Source organism: Vanacampus margaritifer, chromosome 4 (assembly GCF_051991255.1).
Source record: "Vanacampus margaritifer isolate UIUO_Vmar chromosome 4, RoL_Vmar_1.0, whole genome shotgun sequence".
NCBI classification, from domain to species: Eukaryota; Metazoa; Chordata; class Actinopteri; order Syngnathiformes; family Syngnathidae; genus Vanacampus; species Vanacampus margaritifer.
The window spans coordinates 25210302-25232898 of record NC_135435.1 but is presented as its reverse complement, the minus strand read 5'-3'; the positions used below and the strand labels follow the sequence as shown (position 1 = coordinate 25232898).

General features: G+C 38.7%; 2 protein-coding genes across 12 annotated transcripts in view; both read left to right on the top strand.

The window, feature by feature from the left end:
• The window catches only part of chst8 (carbohydrate (N-acetylgalactosamine 4-0) sulfotransferase 8), a 146120-nt gene extending 136986 nt beyond the window's left edge, over window positions 1–9134 (top strand). For 7 of the 8 annotated variants that reach the window (XM_077564077.1, XM_077564076.1, XM_077564078.1 and 4 more), the window contains 3 exons: window positions 1733–1770; window positions 5844–6242; window positions 7437–9134. In XM_077564077.1, coding sequence (XP_077420203.1) covers window positions 1733–1770; window positions 5844–6242; window positions 7437–8123 — 1124 coding nt within the window. In that variant the 3' untranslated portion in view covers window positions 8124–9134. The remainder of the gene's footprint in view (window positions 1–1732; window positions 1771–5843; window positions 6243–7436) is intronic. The other variant, XM_077564081.1, reaches the window with a different exon arrangement.
• Window positions 9135–17231: 8097 nt separating this feature from the next.
• kctd15b (potassium channel tetramerization domain containing 15b) overlaps window positions 17232–22597 on the top strand; it is a 36929-nt gene continuing 31563 nt past the window's right edge. For 2 of the 4 annotated variants that reach the window (XM_077564524.1, XM_077564529.1), the window contains exons 1-5: window positions 17232–17329; window positions 17654–17775; window positions 19341–19536; window positions 21376–21454; window positions 21586–21670. In XM_077564524.1, coding sequence (XP_077420650.1) covers window positions 21620–21670 — 51 coding nt within the window. In that variant the 5' untranslated portion in view covers window positions 17232–17329; window positions 17654–17775; window positions 19341–19536; window positions 21376–21454; window positions 21586–21619. Of the gene's footprint in view, window positions 17330–17653; window positions 17776–17855; window positions 18070–19340; window positions 19537–21375; window positions 21455–21585; window positions 21671–22597 lie in introns of all 4 variants that reach the window. The other 2 variants (XM_077564525.1, XM_077564527.1) reach the window with 2 other exon arrangements.

Genomic DNA, 22597 nt, shown 5'->3' with positions numbered 1-22597 from the left:
TATTCATGCGTTTCATAAACGGCAACATCATGTGATGGATCCACGCAGCCGACATGAGCGATCATTGGGGGTGAGGAGATCAAATAGTACAGCTGAACCAAAACAAGATTGGAAAATATCGCATGACTTTCTCCCCACCCCAAACCCCCCCAAAATGGGAAAAATAGCACGGGCAAATGAAGTTATTTTCTCATCTTGTTTTGTGCAGGGTACAATAAAATCTCAAGAATATCAATCTGGAGCGGCCCAGCGTCAGAAATTTTGGTCTTGGATATGTTCTTTGTTGCAGCCGGAACGTTGATCTTAAATCTGTGCAGGGTACAACAAAATCTCAAGACTATTAAGGAGGTTTGGGAGTTTTTTCTTGGCAAGTCACTTCAACTCCATCTATTGTTAAGGGGGACAAAAATCAAGCACACAAAGAAATGTACACTTTTCTGTGAAACGAGGAGTGTGAGGATGTTTTGCCGCATTCTGAACACTCTTGAATACTACTGGGTCAAAAATAACCAATTTTTTTGACCCAGCATTTTTGAGAGTGTGTGTGGGCGAAAATGAAATTTCAAGAATATCAAAGTATTCTGGGGCTTTTTGGCACAACAAGAAGAACAATGTAGCTACTGTCACATAAGTTAGTAAAACCTGAATTAATACACAGTGTGAAACATGGAGGAGGCTTGGTTATGTTCTACTTCATCTGGCACGTTTGTGAGGGTTCAATGAAATGTCCAAAAAAGCACAGCATTCTGAAGTTCAAATGTTTACTGAAGCGTAATTAGGCTATGTTCACAATGCAGCTCGATTACGATTTTGTTTCCTTAGCTGTTTTTTTTTTAATCCCACCCACACAATTCACATTCACAAGAAACTAAAATGTTAAATATTTACAATGCTTCACCTTCACCCATTCACACACACATTCTCACACCAATGGCTAAAACCAGTTAGCATACTAGGCGACACTAGCAACTAGCATAAACTGGTGTGACATCACACACACAAGCATACACCTATGCTATAGTGTACAATAAACACTTTACACAGGCATTCTAAGTGATTAAATTCAACTTTTGTAATCTACACGTAATAAGAAGTGTGTGGGAATACAGGCAATGTGTGACTGTCAAGTGTAATGGCACGAGCGAATGCTAGCTGCTAAAGAAAAGCAAAGGAAAACACTTCACTTGCATTTGGCATGAGACTCGAGGTGCATTCAATGACCACTCAAAGTGTAGGAAATGGCATACATACAGAAAACTCAATCAATGAATCCAACACCGTAGCTTTGGAGTTCATATTATTCTAGCACCTTTGCCCGAATCCTACGTGGCCGCTGGTGAACGCATCACTTAGCTAGGGTTTCGGTTGCCATCCCATTTCTCACTCTCCCTTATCCATCACTTCCATCCCCCGAATTGGAAGTGACAAGCCACTTACGCAAAGGTGTCTACGCCTAGCAACAACCCCCAACCCTCCGCTGCTTTCCTTCGACTGCCACCCATCAGCAGCCATGTAGGCCCACTTAGAACTGTCAGCCTGATTAAATGACAGCTGGTTTTAGGATATGTTGCAGGTTATATCTGAAAAATATGTCCAGAGTAATAAACGTCCTCGGTTCCGCTTCTTTAAATCTGCCAATGAATCTCCCGCCTGTCACTATGGTGACCATAAAAATGTCTCCATAGTCCTCGATGGACTAATTGACTTATTTTGTTCTACTTTCTCTCCACAGGTGTGAAGCTCGATGGAACTGCGCTGCAATCCAGGGAGGTATGTTTACTCCATGCACACACACACACACACACACACACGCACACACACACACGCACACACACACACACACACACACACACACACACACACAGTCAGGCACATGCTCACCTGTTATCTACTGCAATGGGAGCGAATGTTGGCCCTGTATCTCTCAGCGTGTCCGATGGCATCAATGTAAGAGGATCTGACCTCGGCAGTATCCAACACCGCTTGTGTCTTAGTCAGACTAGACTACTCCTGTTGTTTTTAATTGTGTCCGCGCTTTGTGTTATAAATAACACACAGATTTGTGTTATTGTGTCAAAGATTATTTGGGTAGGGGTGCTTACCTTACCTACAATAAAAATATATTTATATATATAATAAAATGAAAAAAAAAAAAGATTTATTTTTATAATGTACATACATACATTTTAACGTATTCATTACCATAAATTCATAAAAAAAAAGATTATTAAAAAATTAGGGGTAACAGGCGATTAAATTTTTTATCAAAGGTTATCGCAAGACTTTACTAGTTAACTCACGATTAATCACAAATTTTATATCTGTTCTAAATGTACAATTAAAAAAATCTAGGTTTTCATACTCAAGTTAGCAAAAGTGGAAAAAAAAGTTAAACTAATAGAAATAGTTCAAATGAATTTTTGACGTTTATAGCTGGCAATGGCAGTGAATGAGTTAAATATGGTAGAATTAATATTTAAGTTAAATAAGTTAAAAAATACACTTTTTTTAGACATCTATTCTATAAAATAAATTATTTATTTAATACAACACAAATATGTTCTATTTACTTGCTATTTAATTGTATGATATATTTTTCTTATGAAATGTCAAAATAAAATACAAATATTTATTTATTATAAAATATATATTTAATTGTCTTTCTAAAAAAATTCTATAAACTATATAACTATAACACAATCAATGCAACACAAACTATCATTTTGTTTTGTTAATATTTTTTCAATGAGTTAATGTACTCACTAAAACACCTTGAAACACTATGAAATGTTTTTTAGTATTAATAAGAATACTATTTAAATTCTTATTTTTTAAATTAATTAAATATTTTTCAATGCTATATTCTTTTTAAATATATTCCCAAAAAATCTATAAATAAATAAAAAAGTATTCTATACTACAAAAGGTTCATGCTGAGTATTTAATGGTTTACTTTTGTTATTATTCCTTTCATTGTTCTTTTATAATTTCTATGCATTTGTTAATTCATAATAATTATATGTTGTTTACCTACTTATATGGATTTTTTTCCCCCCAATTAATATGCTAAACGAGAAGTGGCAAGCAACAAAACCAATCACGAACTATACAGCTCATGACGCTTAGAAATTGCAATCCCGTCATTCGTTCAGAATTAACGCTGATATGACAATTAGCGTCTGATACTCTTTACTCACACTCCATGTAAAATGTTGATTGTTTTAGGGCCATCATTCTATCCTATGCACTAAATGGGTAATTTGGGCTGTTAGAAAAATAACACATCCCGCATGTTTGTCAAACGCTTCCACATGGGGAGCTTGTTTATTGTAGGCTGACACACAGGTTTGTATTACTATCTTTGCGGGGCTATCTCATTGACATAATGCATTTCCTAGCCCCTCCCCTTAACCCCAACAATCAAAAATGATTACCTAACCCTATTCCTTACCCTAACCTCAACCATAACCCAATTCAAACCTAAACTCTAAAACCAAGTCTTGACCCTCAAAAAGAGGTCCAAAATTGCCCCACAGCAAAATGGCCCCACATGGACGGGTGGGCCCCACAAATCAGTGAAATCCCGAAATGTTGGCCCCACTATGTGACAAAAACAAGACCACTCACACATTCTGTCACAAAGGGTTAGCATCACCATCTCGCCACTCAAACCTCACATAAATTGTGTAGTTGCATGAAAGAATCAAAACACTCGCATGCTTCACTTATACTTAAATTTAAGAACCTTATTGGAGAATCTGGGGGAGAGGGGTGGGGGGTTGGGAGGTGAACTGCAACATTGCAGGCGTGAACTGTAGCTTTAACTTGTAATAATACCAGTCACCTCTAGATGGCAGACAGGTCTTATTTGCTTATTTGTATACTGTCCTTGAGTAGGCTTAGTCATTTTGCGCGGCTTTGGAATGATATAATGTAATAAACGTAGTACCTCAATAATATAAAGATTTTGAGTGATGATGTTTTTTGTGGAAAATTGGTACAAAATTAGTTCTTGCACTTAATGTTGGTTTCTTGTTCAACAGTTAAGTTCTGTCCTTGAATGGTACTTTTTATGCAAGGAAGCATTTGGCACTGGAAAAAATCATATATCAAATATCACGTTTTTTTTTTTTCTTGTTTATTTGCTTTGAATCCTTTTTTTTACTGGAATTTATTCAGAGCATGTATTTTGACCAAAAGTCATTTTAAAAGCTTGACTGTAGCAAACCTGATTTACAACAGGATCTTTATCCGGACTCATGAAGCTACCAGAGCCCTTTTAGTCATCTGCAGTGACGATCCCAGATCCAGGATGACATCAATGTCGCATCATACTCGTAAAATGAGTCCAGTGACTTGATGACACCATCAGAGCGTTTAATTGAAATCAAATGTCAGCATGAGCAGTGGCCGTGGGCCTGGTGACCATCAGGCAGTAGGAGATTCTAATTGAAACACACCATTAAGTGTTTATGGGACACCTATATGATAGCAGCATCTCATCATAGGCCCAGGATGGATGAGACGTGTTCTTACGGTGCAACAGCACCATCTAGTGGCACATATAACAACTACGTGTTGCTGTGTGTTGTAAGCAGCTCCCCTTATGCTGTAATTGCTTCATTGTTTTCTTTGGATTCATTCAAATATGTATGACTGCACGTGTATTAAGAAAATGTTTTTGTATTTCACAAATGCGCTTTATATATAGTTTATACCTCCCAGAATAGTGCTTGTCTCCTTGGAGTCGAGTTGATCAGGTTGGAGATTGTGTATTGATTGTGTCCTGTGGATTGTTGCTTCACGTCCTCCTTGGCGACAGTGCTGAAGTTGCCAGCTATTGATTGACAGGACATTTTGCTGATGTATTGTAAAGCACTGGTTAGCATCAGCTATTTTTATTGATTTATTTTATGTATGTTGTTGTATTTGCACGTTCTTTTGTTTTTGTTTTTGCATTAATTGGTATTTAATGTTTAATATAATCATAATGACTATGTATTTTATTATATATTTTTATTGATTTGTTTGAATATAAGGAATTGTTTATTATACAATTACAGTTAAATTTTTTACATACATGGTTTTAAATATTTAATATTGTATTTTGTCTTTTTTATTTTTCATATTTTCACCACAGTCTTAAAAGCTATATGCGCAAAATGATCTTTGGAATGAAAACCCTGAAGAAAATCGAAAGAGGTGCCCAGTATACTGATAATAAGTATGGAGCCTAAAATTGAAAACATTATTGTTATCCAAGACCTATTTGAATACAGAATAGCATTCTTTTGGATAAAAGCCATTTACTCTGTCAATAATAATAATAATTTTAATTTATGCCATCATTGCCCTCTCATTTCTCACAAGCAGATGATTTACTAGGAAATGTTTCAATACAATATTTCTAAAGGGAATTATGCTCTCATGTCTGTGTGTCAGTTATGCATGCCATAAAAAAAAATGCAACAAATTATTTAGTTTATTTAGTTTTTGTTTGGAAAATCATGTTGACAATTTTTTTTTCTATGATATTGTGAATCCCGTGACCCTTGTGATAAGCGGTTCAGAAAATGGATGGATGAATGGATGTTGTGAATGAAAATGGTAAAATTAGGAATCTGAGAAATTTCCCACCGTGTTTGTTCAATTCATTCATATATTAAATTAACTGTAACAGTAGGAAGAATATTTCACATACTATCAAGTACACAGTCAAACTTGAATATCACCAGTCATATCCTTACAGTTCATTCATTGAGGTTTTTCTTTTTCCACTTGGATGACACTTTACAGTTTAATAACATGTATTTACCCCCCACTCCCAATCTCTTTCTCCTCAGGACAAAGACCAAGGAAAATCTAACGTCATGCCGAGTCCGATCTCCCCCATACAGTTCCCACAGTTTTGGAAGAGAGAAGAGCTGAACATAGGTGAATCCCAGGAACAAGACTTGGGCTCGCAGCGCATCTCAAAGAAGCACCGCAAGCTCCTGAAAACAAGTCCTCCCAACCAGCGCACCAACCGCCCTCCCTCCTCCTCCTCCTCCTCCTCCTCTTCTTTGTTGTCAGGATTGTTTTCCCTCCAGCGCTGGAGGAAGCTCTCCAGCCTTATGCAGCAGCGTCAGCAGCTCATCAAGAAGATGTGCGCCAAGTACAAGAGCAAAGTCTCCAAGACCATCACTCAGCAACACGTGAGGAACATCTTTGTTGAGGACAAGCACAAGCTCCTCTACTGCCAGGTATGGTGGGGCGGGGCTTCTGATATAAAGTAGGGAGGCCGGGGCTAGTTATATCACTTTTTATATTTTTATATATTTCTTGGAATCAATACATCATAAACAAAATGTATACCAGATAAAAGACCAAAGTCTTTTTTTTTTTTGTATTCATGTCATTTTCATACAGTAAACGTGTGACATGTTGCCCCACCAATGGGTAAGTTGTCACACTATATGGGATAAGATGTCACACTGGATTTTACAACTAATAAAGCAAAGACAAAATGATCCATTTTCTCCTGTTTTCTTTTTTCTTTGTTTGTTTTTACAGCCAGAGAAATTTTTGTCATTTATCTTGAAAATGTACCAGTCACTGACCAAACTTTAACAGAAAATATTATGAAATAGAATAAAGATTAGATTCCTTAGGAGCTGCTGGCATGTACTGTAGGTCATAGCTCTCAGCCTCAAATGCCTGTTTTTCTTCCCTTAAACTGGAAATTTGAGATTAAATTGAATAAAAAAAATTAAAAAAGCATTTCAGGCAATGGATTGGTGGATGTTCAAAAAAAAAGAAAAGAGGACATTGCTTGTTGGGCCTGCTTTAGCACCACGGCAGAAAAAGAATACAACAAGCTCAAAACGTTTGTTTGTTTTATTTTAACTAATTCGCTGCCATTGACGTCTATAGACGTCAAAAGTCATTTGAACTATTTCTATTAAACTTTTTTTTCCCACTTTTGTTAACTAGAGTATGAAAACCTACAATTGTTTTAATGTACATTTAGAACAGATATAAAATTTGTAAATAATCGTGAGTTAACTAGTGAAGTCATGCGATTAATTACAATTAAAAATGTTAATCGCCTGTCGCCCCTAATTTTTTATAATCTTTTTTTTTTATTATGAATTTATGGCAGTGAATGAGTTAAGATTCGAAGATGCCGGCATTTGCACATAATTTTATGTTTTTGTCTATCTGATGAGTGATGACATAATAAATATAAATAAATAAATCAGACTTCATGTTCAAGCAGTTACTCAGTACTTGAGTATTCTTTTCAGCGCATACTTTTTTACTTGTCTACTTTTTACTTTTACTTGAGTAATATTATTTAGAAGTAACACTACTCTTACTTGAGTACAATTTTTGGCTACTCTACCTACGTCTGTACAAGATGGACTATAACATATGTCAACTTTTCTACAACATAGGTGCCCAAGACAGGCTGCTCCAACTGGAAGCGGACTCTGATGGTGCTGGCAGGTGTAGCGTCGGACCCTCAGAACATCAGCCACAACACCGCCCACATCGGCAGCACCCTGAAGACCCTGAACAGCTTCGACCGGCAGGGCATCATACGTCGCCTGGGCAGCTATACCAAAGTCATATTCATGCGAGAACCTTTTGAGAGGTTAGTGTCGGCCTACAGAGACAAATTCGAGAACCCCAACGACTACTACCACATGACGTTCGGGAAGCCCATCATCTCCAAGTACAGGCCCAACGCCTCGAGGTCAGCCTTGGAGTCGGGCAGCGGCGTCACCTTCCAGGAATTTGTACAGTACTTCATCGACGTCCACCGGCCCATCGGCATTGATATCCATTGGGAGGCGGCCAACCAGGTGTGCAACCCGTGCCTCATTGACTACGACTTCATCGGCAAGTTCGAGAACATGGCGGAGGAGTCCGACCTGCTGTTGCGCTTGTCCGGAGCGCCGCGCAACCTCACGCTGCCCACTTTCAAGGACCGCAACGTGGCCGATGAGAGGACGTCATTGAAGATCACGCAGAAGTATTTTGCGCAGCTTGACGTGTTGGAGAGGCAGCGGGTGTACGACTATTACTACTTGGATTATCTCATGTTTAATTACTCCAAACCTTTACAAATTCTTTACTGACAGACTCCCGTCGATACTTCTTGCCGCCACTCCTGCAGCTATTCCACATCTGTCGTTGAATTGAAGAGGAAGTCAACCTTAAACATTTCTTGACACTAATATGTTAAATGTGACCTCACTAGTTTAAACATTGACATTCTTATTAATATTATATTTGTGGAATATGAGTTATGCAGCAAAATTCAGCCGTTTTTATCCATCTCAGGGGGCGGCCATTTTGCCACTTGCTGTCGACTGAAGATGACATCACAGTTGCTCAGGGCTCAGGGAACGGCCAATCACAGCACACCTGGTTTCTGCACTGCAAAAATTGAAATTTTAAGTAAGATATAATTTCTTAAATCTAACCTAGATTTGCTTATTTTGCTTTAACAAGTTATTTTTTACTTCAAATGAAATTGTCAGACAATATCATTGTGCTTGTTTGTAGATACTTATTACTTAATTATCTTATTTGATCAAGCAGTCTTGGAATTGAGTGTTATGTTAGTTTTAAGTACTGTGAGGGTTAAAACAAGCATTTTCCACATTTTAAGATAACAACTAACCAACATCAAAAGCCTGAACTTTTTTTTTTTTAGTTTTGTTATATTTACTAAGCTAATTTTTCCTTGTTACAGTACCAGCTCAGTGGTCTAGTGGTAGAGTGTCTAACCTCATTCTTGGAGGTTCTCGGTTCAATTCCTGGCTGGATCATACCTCTTTGACTGCCAAAAACGTTAAATAACGTTTAGTAAAATACTATGGAGGAGTGCCAAAGACGTTAAAAGACGTTTGTTTCAAAACAGAGGTGAAACTAACCATTTTCTATGGTTGATTACTGAAAAACGGAATAAGGTAGAAACAAACTTATTTTTCTGATGAAAGATGAGAGTCCAATCTTTCATTTGGTAGTATGTGTGTTTCCATAGTCCAAACACATCATTTTCTGTGGACCTTGAAAGATCAGTCAAAATGCTTAAATCGGCTGGCACCCACGGCATCCCTTTTCTGAAAACGTCTGGCAGTCAAAGAGATACCAAAGACAATAAAAATGGGGCCTGTTACCTCCCTGGTTGACATTCGGATTAAGTTATTCAAGTGTAAAAAAATATATATGTATTTTAAGAAAATAATTCTATTTATTACAGCTTGAAAAAAGTCAGCGTTACTTGTTTTTAGTCTAAAAATACTGTTTTCAAGAGCGCTGTGGTTGAAATGAGCCTAGTATTATTTTCTTTCTTTTTTTAACGGTAAATTTAAGTACGATTTTCTTGTTCTGTTGGCAGATAATTTTGCTTATTTGAAGTAATAATTTTCTTATTTCTTATTTTATACTTTTTTTTCTTAAATTTTCTACTGACCGTTTTGCAGTGTGAAGCTGATCTGTGATTGGCTGTTACCTGAGACCTGAGCAACTGTGATGTCATTTTCACTCAACTGCAAGTGACAAAATGGCCGCCTTCTGATATTGATAAAAACTGCCGGATTTTGCTGCTTAACTCGGATTCCGCTAACGCAAAAGTAACCAGAATACCGCATTTAGACGAGCGGGGCTGCGTAGAACATATTACAAGAATTTTGTTTGTATTTTACAGAAGGGTGGAACTGCAAATGTGTACTAAACGATTTTGACTGGGATATCTTACAACATACTGCAAAGTCGTTGGATCGTCTTTATGAAGTTGTTCGAACGTATTGGTAGAATGCGGGCCAAATGCTTAAAACAAACGTGCACGAATAAGTCTCTTATGGCATTATGGGAAGTCATGGAATATTTTTAGCATTTAGCCTATGTTTTCCCAATATGAACGAACAACTTTACCATTGCGTTCGAATGACTTTACAAATATGTTGGAACGACATGGCCAAGTCAAAACTTGACTCCACATTGGCAGTTCCACGCTTCCCTTGTTTTTAAAACCTTTGTACAGATTACAAGATGCAAAAATGTGCATAATGCTGCATTCAGTTTTTACGGCTACCACTTGACAATAAGCATACCCTTGGCTTTATAAAGGATTTTTCAGATTGGTTATGAGTATGTTTGTTAATGCTTTGAAAAGCCAAAGTTGCTGTAAAATCGTAAGTGTGGAAGTTGACAAGAAATTAGTTTGTTTTAAAGCTGCATCAAGGACGTTCAAATGTAAAAATTACAGATTTTTACACATCTATATGCAGAAGTAATGCCCCGATGTGTAGAGCAAGCCCTAATGTGTTGACAACAACTGCGTCGATAAGCCTATAAATCTAACTATACTTTTTCTTCAGAGGATGTGACGCGTAATGCAGTAATGCGTGTATGAGTTAATGTAATGAGTTTCCAATTCTTTTCTTTTTTCACTTCTGCTTTGTTGTTTTAATTTCTTGTTTTACGCGATTTGAGTTCATTGCTGGAATGCTCAAAAAAAATCAAATACAAATACAAATAAAAGTTTCCACTCGATTGTTGAGTATGAAGTCTGCCGGGAGTAAGAAAAAAAAACGCTTTGGAGGACAGCTGCACACGCCCCCCCCCCCAAAAAAAACCGCCAAGTTTTATCCAGCGTGGCAAAACGAGGCAAAATTTGGTCTGATAGGTGCAGACAGAGGACTCTCTGGGTATAAAGACCCGCCATTGGCATCCTTTCTAAGTTTCTCCTGAGAAGGTAAGATATGCTAACAAATGAAGGAGGAAATTAAAAGCTAATATTGCTTATGAGCGTTGTAAATGTGATCGACATGACATGATCCGTGTATAGCTGATACATCAATATTATTCGCAACTTCAGCGTGTTTTCAGTCAACAATTTATATGAAGAGAACAGGCACGCGTTCCCAATGCGTTCAAAAATATGTTTAAAATAAAGACTTTAGTTTTAGTTGCTTAATTTGAAGGATGATGAGGAACAAATGAATTTGAGCTCAATTGTAAATTTTAACTATAGTTATAATCGCCTAAAATATTACTATCGTTGCAAGCGTCTACCAAACAACACAACATAATTGAATTTGTATTGAGAATGTTTGATATTACAGTATTAACTTAATTTCTGTTCAGTCACGCTCGCACAGGCCTGCGCGGGTCATGCATGAGCATCATGGAGGCTGCATTTACGCTTTAGTCCAGAGGTGGCAGTCGTGAGTAAAAAATTTTTTTTTAAAAGTGTCAATCTCCTTAATGTAGCTTTAAATCCAATTAGGCAAGCATTGACATACAGTGTTCCTTCACTACTTAGCATAGCCGGAAAAAAATCCAACTCTACTTGGCAAAAATTCACCTACCACAGATTCGCAGATATTATTGATTGCATCACCTGTGAAAAGTGAGGGAACACTATATCTGAACAAATTCCAATACGGTTTTGATGCATCGCAAAATCCTACCACAGCAATTCAAAATCTGTTTTCTTCAAGATAAGTCAGGCTTGGAGAATAACAGCACTAGTAAGTAGACATAAGTCGGTTCTTATGAATTTACAAACAAATGAAGCTATAACCGTTATTCATATGCCTTTTAAATGGGTAGCCCCTTATTGTAAAATGGTGCCTGTTTGTGTGACGTTGTTAAAAGTACTATCAACCGTCTTTCAATGCAAACTATATATTATTGACTACAAATACACGGCAATGTAGACTTTTGAAATTATAGATGTTTATGCTTCTTTCAGAGGAAAACATGTTTATAAAAGTGACTTTCAATTATGTCTTGCTGTAAGTCAAATAGTAAAAGCAAATGCCTTTCCACCAAATGCATTGACTTAACTTAAAGAGGAAGTTAACCTTTAACATTTATTGACTTTAATATGTTCTATGTGACCTCACTAGTCTAAACATGACATTCTGATTAATATTCCATTTATTTTATTATGCGGCAAAATCCAGCCATTTTTATCCATCTCAGAGGGCGGCCATTTTGCCACTTGCTGTTGACTTAAAATTGCTCAGGGCTCAGGCAGCTGAGCTGTGATTGGCTGTCACCTGAGACCTGAGCAACTTTGATGTCATGTTCGCGCGACAGTAAGTGGCAAAATGGCCGCCTTCTAATAATGATAAAAACTGCTGGAATTTGCTGCCTAACTCATATTCCACGACCGCTATGTGAATCAGAATACCGTATTTAGACTAGAGGGGCCGCATAGAACATATTAAAGGCAAGAAATTGTTTTTGGGGTTGACTTCCTCTTTAAAGCAGCTCCAGCATTGGTATACCTCTACGTATCCGTTCGTACTAATACACATATTTGATGTACATGGTTTTTGCTAAACATAAACAGTCACAAAATTGACTATATAACAACCCACCCCCTCTCAAACGTGTCCTGTGATGTCCACTCTGCAGCTGTGCGCACTTATGGTAGCATTTTTGTACTTTTATGCTCTGTTAGGTTTTGTGCTTTGAAATACTAATCATCACTTGGAGGTATTTACTTGGGCGTCCAGGTATTTACAGGGTACACCGTGTTGCTGCGTGTTTGTGGTATAGACTTTAATAAGAGTGTTGATAGTAGCAATGCAAATCATTTTGCATATAACATAACAAAGCAGATTTGGTTCTTAGACAATCTAAAAATAAATAGTGAGCAAAGTTGCGAGAACTTAGTAGAATTTTGTATAGAAGTTCTACACTGACTTATAAGTTTGTATTCCAATAATTGTATTTGTTTTTAAATAATGTTTTTATGATTGTAATTTTTATTTCTTGTTTATTTATTTTCCAAGCCACATCATTTAGTTTGGTATTGTTGCTAGGCAGAATTCATAGCGAACAACAGCCCAATTGGCCAAAAACATATCTCAGGATACCAACTTGCCTGGACACCAAATCTTCGGAATCGGACGATGAGAAATTGACTTTAAGCTGAAATGGATTAAAATAATACAACTTGATTATTTCTCAACTTTTCTCCTGAACCTGTTTATTTCATCTGCTACTCGGTTAAGGCCTTCTCCTATTGACTGACAAGTATCAGTTCAAATTATCCAACAATTTATTATAAGTTTATTCAAGTACATTAAACCTTTTCAATTCTCTGTATTAAATATAAAATTCATGTTACAAAGGTAGTATGGGCACTGAGTAGTCCCTCCCTTCCCCGGCCCAATTGCAGCTGATATGGATCATGATACACAACAAATGATGCATGTGGATTTTGCAACTGCCTTTACTGCTCTGTATTACGGTAATTATAAAATTTATTGATGCCTTATAATTTTACAACTGAATTTGAGCTCTACATTGAACATATATTATAAATAAAACCATATTTTGCCACTGAAAATAATGTAACATTTTGAACATGTTTCAGTTTGCCACTAATAAAGTTTTTTTTTTTTTTTTTCAAATTCCTACTAAATTCTCGTGACAAAATGTCCCGCGTTGACTCCCGGTGAACTGCTCAGTCAGTAACACTGTACCCAACACTACACTCATACACACACTGTACCTATCACACCCAGTCTGCAACCTTGTATAAGCTTTTTTCCACTCTTTATTGTGTACAATTGTATAATGGGCATTCAGATGACTCTATATTTTTCTATCTATTTCTAATATATCTCTATCTACACACATATAGTATATAATATAATCAGTGCTTAATGTGAAGTTTTGTTTTGTTTTGATGTCATTGATTGTGACGCCACAAGATGAGCTTGGACTCCTATTGAGTTTTGTGTTTGGTGTGCTTGGTTGCACAATTTTCAAACACAATTATACAATTGTTCCCTCCTTAGGATGATGGACGTTACATCCTGCCTAGTGACCAAACCACCAAATAACTGTTCTTGTATTTGTGAGGTCCAAATGCCCAATTCCAATTTAACGCCTATATTCCGATGTTCATTTCCACGTATATTTCAAGTAACACATCCAATATGGCAGTGACAACACGGAAGTAAACTATAATACAGCTAACCTCCACTAGCATTTTATTGTCTATGTACTACGGCTCTCCAAAGCAAACTTGCCCATATTTGGAAGTGGTTGCTTAGCAGGAAGTAGCCTGGAGGTTTTCCCCTCTGGTTTAAAAGTAGATTGGTTCACACGGTGGTTGCTGATTAGTCCAGTCCAACAAAAAAATAGCACAGAAGTTCATTTTTCATCCTGATTTTAAATGTGACATGCGTTCTTGTCTTTCTATCGGTGTGTAGCGCAACCTAGGACAACCATGCAGTCTTTTTGGCTAATGCTAAAATGAGCTCCAAAACAAAGGACAATTGTGTATGCCAAACTCCAACACAAATGGCACTAAACTTGTGTATTCGCCTTATAATGTGCACTATTAGAAAGTCTAGAGCCAAGGCACATATTTTAAAGGTACGTCGCAATATACGAGGTACTTTGTATGGGTTGGCTACATGCTTTTGTGTTTTACGTGACAAAATGCTCTGTAACGACGTGTGTTTTTTTGTGAGTGAGTGGAAATTCACGTTATTTACACCTACTACCTATAATCAAATTCGGTGGTGCGAGCCATTATGGTGACTTGGTATTTTTTTCTTCTCACTATACTCTGACGGCTTTTGCAAAGTTCCAATATCTAATCTTTAATTAGGTCTTTGTCTGATTCAGTGTTGATTATAACCCCACTCCTTGCCAAAAAATAAAATAATAATCTTGCGTCATAATTACTGCTTTTAGAGCCCCTCCGCTAAACATGATTGATCTGTGTGTGTGTGCGTGTGGACTGAAAGCATTCAGTAACTGAAGTAACAAGTGAATGTATCATTGTTAATCATTGTGCAATTGTGTGAGAAAAAAAAGTGTAAAAAAAAAAAAAAAAGATCTCAAGCCCTTTGTCTTATTTTACACTGCCAATCAAATGGTGACTTTTCAGGAAGACCTTTTTCAGGTGGCTCTTTTTTCCGGCAAATGAGTGTGGCTACTAATAAATTGGTCTTTAGCATTTTAAAGCGGTCTCTTGTCATTTTTTGAATGACTTGTGTTTAGATTTATGTGTATATAATTCACCGAACACTGCTTTATTGAAAAATAAAATGAATATTTTCAGATTCAAGACATCGGTATAGAGGCAGCAAATACAATGAAAACAGCAGAGGCCCCAGAATTGAACCCTGTGGAACGCCATACCTTCCGTTTTACATGTGAATTCATATTGCACGTCCGACAAATTTCTTTGCTTGACATAGTATGAAGGGATTCAAATAATTAAGAAATCACATGACGTATCACAACAGTCACTGAGTGCGTACTATTCTAAAAATATTTTTTTGTTATTTTCCGCATCCAAAAAAGACCATGCCGAATATGAGTATCTATCCACCTGTCTTCTTCTGCTCATCTGGGGTCGAGTTGCAGCGGCAGCATCTTTAGCAGGGAGGCCCAGACTCCACACCCCCCCCCCCCCCCCCCCCCAGCCACTTCGTTCACCTCTTCCAAGAGGATCCCTTCCCCGGCCATTCAGGATACATGTCCCCATGGCATGGCCTCCTTCACGTCCCCGGAACACCTCATCACGTATCCTAACAAGATGCCCTAGCCACCTCATGAACCTCCCAAACAAATACTGTAGCAGCCTTGTTTCCTTTGTTGTTCTGCGCGTGTCAGCACGGCAGATGAATATTGATCACAGCGCACAGTTTGAAATGTGATTACATGCTCAAGGCTCATTTTCTTCTTTCTTGTTCAAGTCATGAGAACACTTTGGGGAGAGATGTCAAGAGGGTGGGGGGGGGGAAGAAAATTGTCAATTTACCTCATTGTGTGGCTAGAGTCTTGTCCTGCTTGGAAAATGTTAACTCAGCCTCAGGGAATGACCAACGATAAAGTGGTAAACAACCTCGCCTTTCGCAAATTTTGATGAAGGAATGTCAGACAATAGGCAAAAATGTTGATTGTTTTCCAAAGTAAAACCAGATGTTTCTTGTTATACAGTAATAAGAATACAATGTCCCATTGGCATGATTTATGCAGCAGCTGTATGTATAAACAAAAACGACCTGTAATGAAGTCTCTCAAGCTGCCACAAGCTAAGTGCTTCTTTCACCTTGAGCTAATATCTCTGCATTTTGTCAAGCAGTCAGCTCGGCAGAGAAATTCACCCATTTTCCTTTCTATGCCATTTAAACTGAATCTCCTGTCAGCACGGTAACAACAACATAACACAGAATGTATTTTAAATGCAAATTTGTTAATTGTCTCTCTAGTGTTCTATATGCTGACATCCACTAATTGCTTCTTAAGAGACATAAAGTCAGTCAAAACTTGCACAACAGCCACCTCAGGAGAAATTATGACTATTTGTCATAGGCGTGGCTAGTCCATTTTTGGGCCTAGGGAACCAGAGCAACCCACGCATTTTCAAGATTTTAAGATTTTATTTACTGCATTTGGTTTGTTTTAATCAAGTAGAAACATACACAATTTTATCAACAAAAGTACAGTGTTTTGCCTCAAAAATGATTTGATCCACTTGACGCCTGCCATCTCTTCAGCCCTGGCTGCAGAGCGCAATTGGAGGTGTGGCTCAACTTGGGGTGAACCTAAACGTGTGAATCCAGCCCACAAAGATTGCCGACATCCAAGTATTAAACTCAAACATTCCAGGAGTGCGCTCTCTGCTGGAGACATGTGGTACTGCACCCTTACCACTCATTTTTATGAAGAGGACATCTTTTGACCACCACTTTTAAACCCAATGGCCTACTCAGAACCAATTTCAAGTCCCCCATTTTCAGGGCCCCTGAACATGCTGGACGTACTTCTACAATGTAGTTCTACGACCTTCTGTTTACCCAGAGTGGACGTTTTGACCACTTCCAGTAGTTTTGTTTGCTCTGCTCCCTTTTTTCTCTTTCTTTCTTTCTTTCTTTCTTTCTATCTTTCAGTTTTTATGTATTTTGTATTGTTTTGGAAAATTTCTAAGCTTGTCTGTTACTTTTTCTTGGTAATGTTCAACAATGTACTCTGCCAATATGTTCTGTACATTTAAAGTTAAACGAATAAAAAAAGGTTTGTTCCGCTCCACGTGACTGATCGAGTGTTTTCCGATGTTCCATAAATTGTTTTTATTATTATTATTATTTTAACGTAACCATTAGATCCGCAAATTTTGTTTTAAACCATCTTTGTAAAAAAAGTTTTTTTTAAAAGCGCCTAGAGTCCGTGTGGGCAGAGTCAAACGCCACCTCACGTTAGCCACGCCCATTTGAACTTCAACCTGCAGCCAGCTGGAACTACTCCGCCTGGTGTGCGTGCTAGCAGTTTTCTATATGGATTAGTTTGAGTGAGTAGCCTTACATATTTACATTAAATAATCATATTTGGCCACTGACCTTTTTAAATTTTAATGAGAGAAGCACACCTTTGGCATGCTAATTGCTAATGTGTTGTTAATATTAAAGCCAACGTGCTACTCGCTAGCTAGCTAACTGACTCGCTGTCCATTAGCATTGAAACCGTAGATTTTTTGTGTGTGTGTGTGTGTGTGTGTGGGGGGGTGCTGTGCTCTGGCGCCAAAACGGCCAGCGCCCCTAAACTTGTAACAAATATGTTCATAGGTTTATCTACCACTCAGTATACTCCTCTGCTTCTCCTATTGTCTTCCCAGCATCAAGCAGCGAGGAGACCAGACAGTGATGGAAATCTGAGAAGATAAAAGATGCAGGGAAGACGAGGGCGGCAGGCGTCTGAACTGGCAGGGACCATCGCTTGCAAAGCAACAACAGACAGGTGATAGAAGAAAATAATCGAACTTTATTTGTCTGTTCAAGATAGAAACTGAAATTCATCAATTCATACCACACTGTTAGGGACTGCAGGGTGGGCCGGGAGCCGGGCCCCCCGTCCGAGCTAGTACGGATGAGCTCCCTTCTGTGGACTAAATTAATACTGGGATTGCTTTGGGAGCTCCTGAGGAGATAATCAGACTGGAGTTATCTGGAGGGCCCGAAGGCCGCCTAGCAGACGGCAGATGCTCTTCACCAACTTGCAGCACTTCATTGATGACCCCTGAGGAATCCCTCAGTAGGTTTTTCCTGAAATAACGTTTTTTCTAGAGCCCTTAACAGCAACAACAATACTAAAAGATGATTGTGGTTCGGTGGCAGAATTAAAAAAAATTAGTAAAACAAAAACTGCTAGGTCAAACCAATTTGTGACTATATTAAGTCAAAGTTTCATTTGAACAGAATTTAAAATTAAGTTCATGTTTGATGTGCATTTTTAAATTAGCAATGGTAAAATGCTAAAATAGACACGAAATGAACACTCCCCTATTCCACCAGCAGATGATGGTGTTTCCTTTCTAATATGTCCTTCCATCCATTTTTTCTCCAGCTTGTCCTCATTAAGGGGTCACTCATGCATCAGACTCTACCGGAGCCTGTCCCAGACTCCCTGCTGACTTTAAGTGAGAGATGTGGGGTACATTCTGGATTGGGCACCAGCCAATTACAGGGCATTTATAGACTAAAAACCAACGTTTGCATTCACACCTATGGAAAATTTAGAGTCATGTATGTGTTGACCATATTTATCATATCATTTGCACCTCTGGCTAGAAAGCAAAGTGAATATAGTCTTTGTTAAGGAAATACACTTGTCAGTCAGTGAATGAGGTAATGGATCATTGCCTAGATGACTACCAATTACTACTTTCCCACTCATCATTTTATGGCGTTTTCGACGGTTTTGTGATACATGTCTCAAAAGGCTCTTTACTTTATCTTGACTTCCAACACTCCCAAGAACTATCCATTCCAGACCTTTCTCGACATCATCTTTAACTCACATGGACCCTCGTCTACCTGTCAGATCTTCTGGAATCTTCAATGAGGCTACTGTTTGATTTCAAGCTTGCTAGACGCTAGCTACTCCTCTACTAACATGGCACGTTAGAAGCAGGCCATTTTTTGGGGTGTTAGGCAGGATCTACAAAATTTTTATGAGTTTGTGAATAGTGGTACTGCATTTTTCCTATTTACCATGATGTTAACATCAAAAGCCCACCACTTTTCACCCCTAAAAAACATGAATCTGACATGTGAAAGTCCCACTACTGTGAAAAACTGGATTTCCCCCAGAAGAACTTGCTGGGATTTCATGTTATGACCATAAAATGTCATCAGCCGGCAGCCCGGGTCGCTATGTGCTGCACAGAGCACTTTCCATTCAGCCTTAGGGTCCTGGCCACACTATAAGCTGGCACCCTACGCCAGCCCCTCCTCTTTCCCCACCCCCGCTTGCCACCCTTTTTATTTATTCTTTTTTTTTTTTTTTTTTTTTTTTTTACACAGTGACCCACCGAAACCATCCCTGCGTTTCTCCCTCCTCCCTGGCCCCCCCGAGGCGCTGCGTGGGCTTCCATGGTGTCAGTGCGGCGGCCCTTGCTGTTGACAAAGCAGAAGACACATCAGAGCACAACAAAAGCATGGCGGGCTCCAGTTTGTCTCCCGTGCCAGAGAAGGGCCCTCGAGGGGGGCCCCGTTCCAGGCAGGTCCCCCTCAAACCTTTGCAGACAAAGTGTGTGTGTGTTTCTTTGCGACTGTCGCCATGACAGCGCGGTGATGGATAAGTGCAAATATAAAGCATAAGTCAAGGTTGCGACTTGATGTCATCATGACACATGCACTCTAATGAGGACTGTGGGTGCTGCCCCCCCAGGCGTGCAGAGCGGAGGGAGGGGGCGGGGTGGATGAGAGGATGCTATGTGATGCATAGCAGATGTGATTGGCGACATGGCGCCGTTCACGTCGTGACTGCAAACCAAATATCAGCGGCAAGCGGACTTTGCTGCTTTTTTTTTTCATTTATCTGACGGAAATTCATGGCTACAATTAACATGCTGGTATGTTAGTACTTAGTATGCTAGTCTGCCTCGCATTTCTGGCTCCCCATATTTGAGTGAATTTACTCCCAACAGGCCATTTTTGCCACTTGTTGTCGGCTTAAAATGACATCACGGCGCTTTAAGGGCTCAGTAACGACCAATCACGGATCCCCTATCCCCAAACCCTTTATGGGTTTGGTCATGTGATGTTTGCAAGCTGAGCCCTGAGCAACTGTCATTTTCAGCAAGTGGCAAAATGGCCGCCCCTGAGATGGATAAAAGCAGGTGGATTTAGCTTCTAAATTCATACTCCACAATTAGTTCGTAGTTTAAAAAACAAACAAAAAGTGTCACGCAGTATTATTTAGAATACTGTGTTTAGACTTATGGCGCCACATAGAACATATTGTAAAGAACATTTTGGGCTTGACTTTCCCTTCAAAATTTCTGATATGTTATATTATTTTTGTATTCATCTAATAAAGTTGAAAAACATTAAGAAGTTCACCAGAAATAGCCGGTGGAGTCTGTCATTTACTTGCGCAGAAGGTTAGAGATTTTGCCACTGCCCTGTGGTCACTTGTATTGTTTTGTTTTTACCGAATATAATATTTGGCCAAATTCATTTAAAACTACTTCTCATATCAAACTTGCTTGTGCTGTGTATCATACGTTTACTGAAAAAAAAAGGAGAACTTTTTAAAGTAAGTGATGAGAATCAATTCTTTTCTCAGCCCACCCTCTATGCTGGCTTTATTTGTGAAGTGATATTAATCAAAAGTCAATTATTTATTGTGAATGACATGCGATATGAGGTGACTGACCTAGAGAAAGGTCATCAGGACCACGCAGTACTGTCATACAGTTTAATATTAGATCATATAAATATATATATATATATATATGATCTAATTTTATGTTTTTAAAATTATGCACATACAGATATTTTATACCTAAAAATAATATTCTATCACACAAACAAAGACAGTTGCAGGTTACGCCGACTCAGCATTCCCGCAACTGTCAATAAACGATCTCAGTCAAACCCATCCTATTCAGAGTAGACCCGAAGCACCTAAAAATGACAGCGCCAGGGTCATTGCAATTCTACCTGCCTCAAAACAGCACCTCTCCCAGGGAAATAGTCTCTTTGTGCTTTTTTGGAACCATAATTGCCAACTTGGAGCAACTTGAGGCAATGCGGATTTATGTACATTGTAAGAAAACTCCCTCAAACGCACACACAAACACACACACACACACCTGGCCTATTAATAAAGTGACACCTTTTTACCCCGCTACTCCTCAGAGGTGACTAACAATAAGTGTCGCTGCACGCACGCACACGCACACATCCCGACATCAAGCAGAATGTCAAATGGCTGCAAGAGCAGAAGCAGCCGGGCTCCACCAAGCGCACACGTTCACTTAAAACTCCACAAAGAAAATCATAATAAATGCAAGTTCTCAATGTTCTTCTCCAACTTTCTCCACATGGCCAGAGGGGAGTGCTCGTCTGATGGCAAATGCTTGAGAGACATTCTGGTTTCGTGCTGCTCTTACCCAAGGCTGGAAATGAAGGTATTGTTCGATCTGGCTAATGTTAGTCATCAAAATAAATCAATAAATGCTTTAACTTTTTTTTTTCAAAAACTGCAAAGTGATGAAAATGCCCGTTCACTTACTGTTTACATTTGTGTCCATTTGTCTAGTGTTGGTGGTTCAAATTTGATAGTGATCTGACAAATGCACGGACACGTGGCGGCCATGTTGGCAGGGGCGACGTTCCCATCAAAGGTAATGGAAAACATGGACATTTGCATAGCATCACCAATGGGAACGCAGCTCAAAAAGAGCGTGTCATGTAAATATTCCTCTTCATATGCATATATATAGAGCCAGCTCTTGTTGTGTAGTACATGTACACATCTCTCAAATATGCTACATGTTGTATTATGTAGATGCGCAGAGAATAAATTTGTTCAAGTTAGGTGAGCTTTAGCAAGTGGCAACGTAAGATGGCGGCATTTGGTGACTAAGTGGCGTTTTTAGTCCATTCATATTGTTAAATACGGGCATTATCCCCCCAAAGCATCAGTGAGGTAAGTTTGGACAAACTTTTCAACTTTTAAGACAGTTTGAAGCGTTATTTCTAATTATTTATAAAAATCGTTTTTGTACTATACTGAGCATTTCAAAGGGCCACGGAAACTTCATAAAACAATAATATTGTACCACATTAGGTGTTTTCAAGCCACAAAAAAAACAACTTAATTTTAATACACAACCCCCACCCCATTAATTTGTTGAATTGAATGTACAGTGGAACCTCGGAGTTCGAACGTCTCGGAACTCGTACAAATCGGACTTCGACCCCAAAAAAATCTGAGGAAAAAAATGCCTCTGAGTTTGACTTCTATCTCCGAGTCTGAACACCCAAGCAAAGCCGAATGTACCTTGAACGGGAAGCCGACCGATGCCGAATACTCACGTCACAATAGTCGAGACAAGGCACTGCTCATTTTCAGTCAGAGCAGGTGAATACTCACGGAGGCGCTACATACATTCGCGAGTGCATTTCGATTTTTCCATGACAATTTTCTTCGCCATTGGCCCAAAGACACACAACATTGCCAGTGGCAGCAAAGAAAAACAGAAAGTGCGACAAACCACTGTGGATTTAGGAAAGAGATTATCGCGCTGTTGTAATTACCGTGACTACTT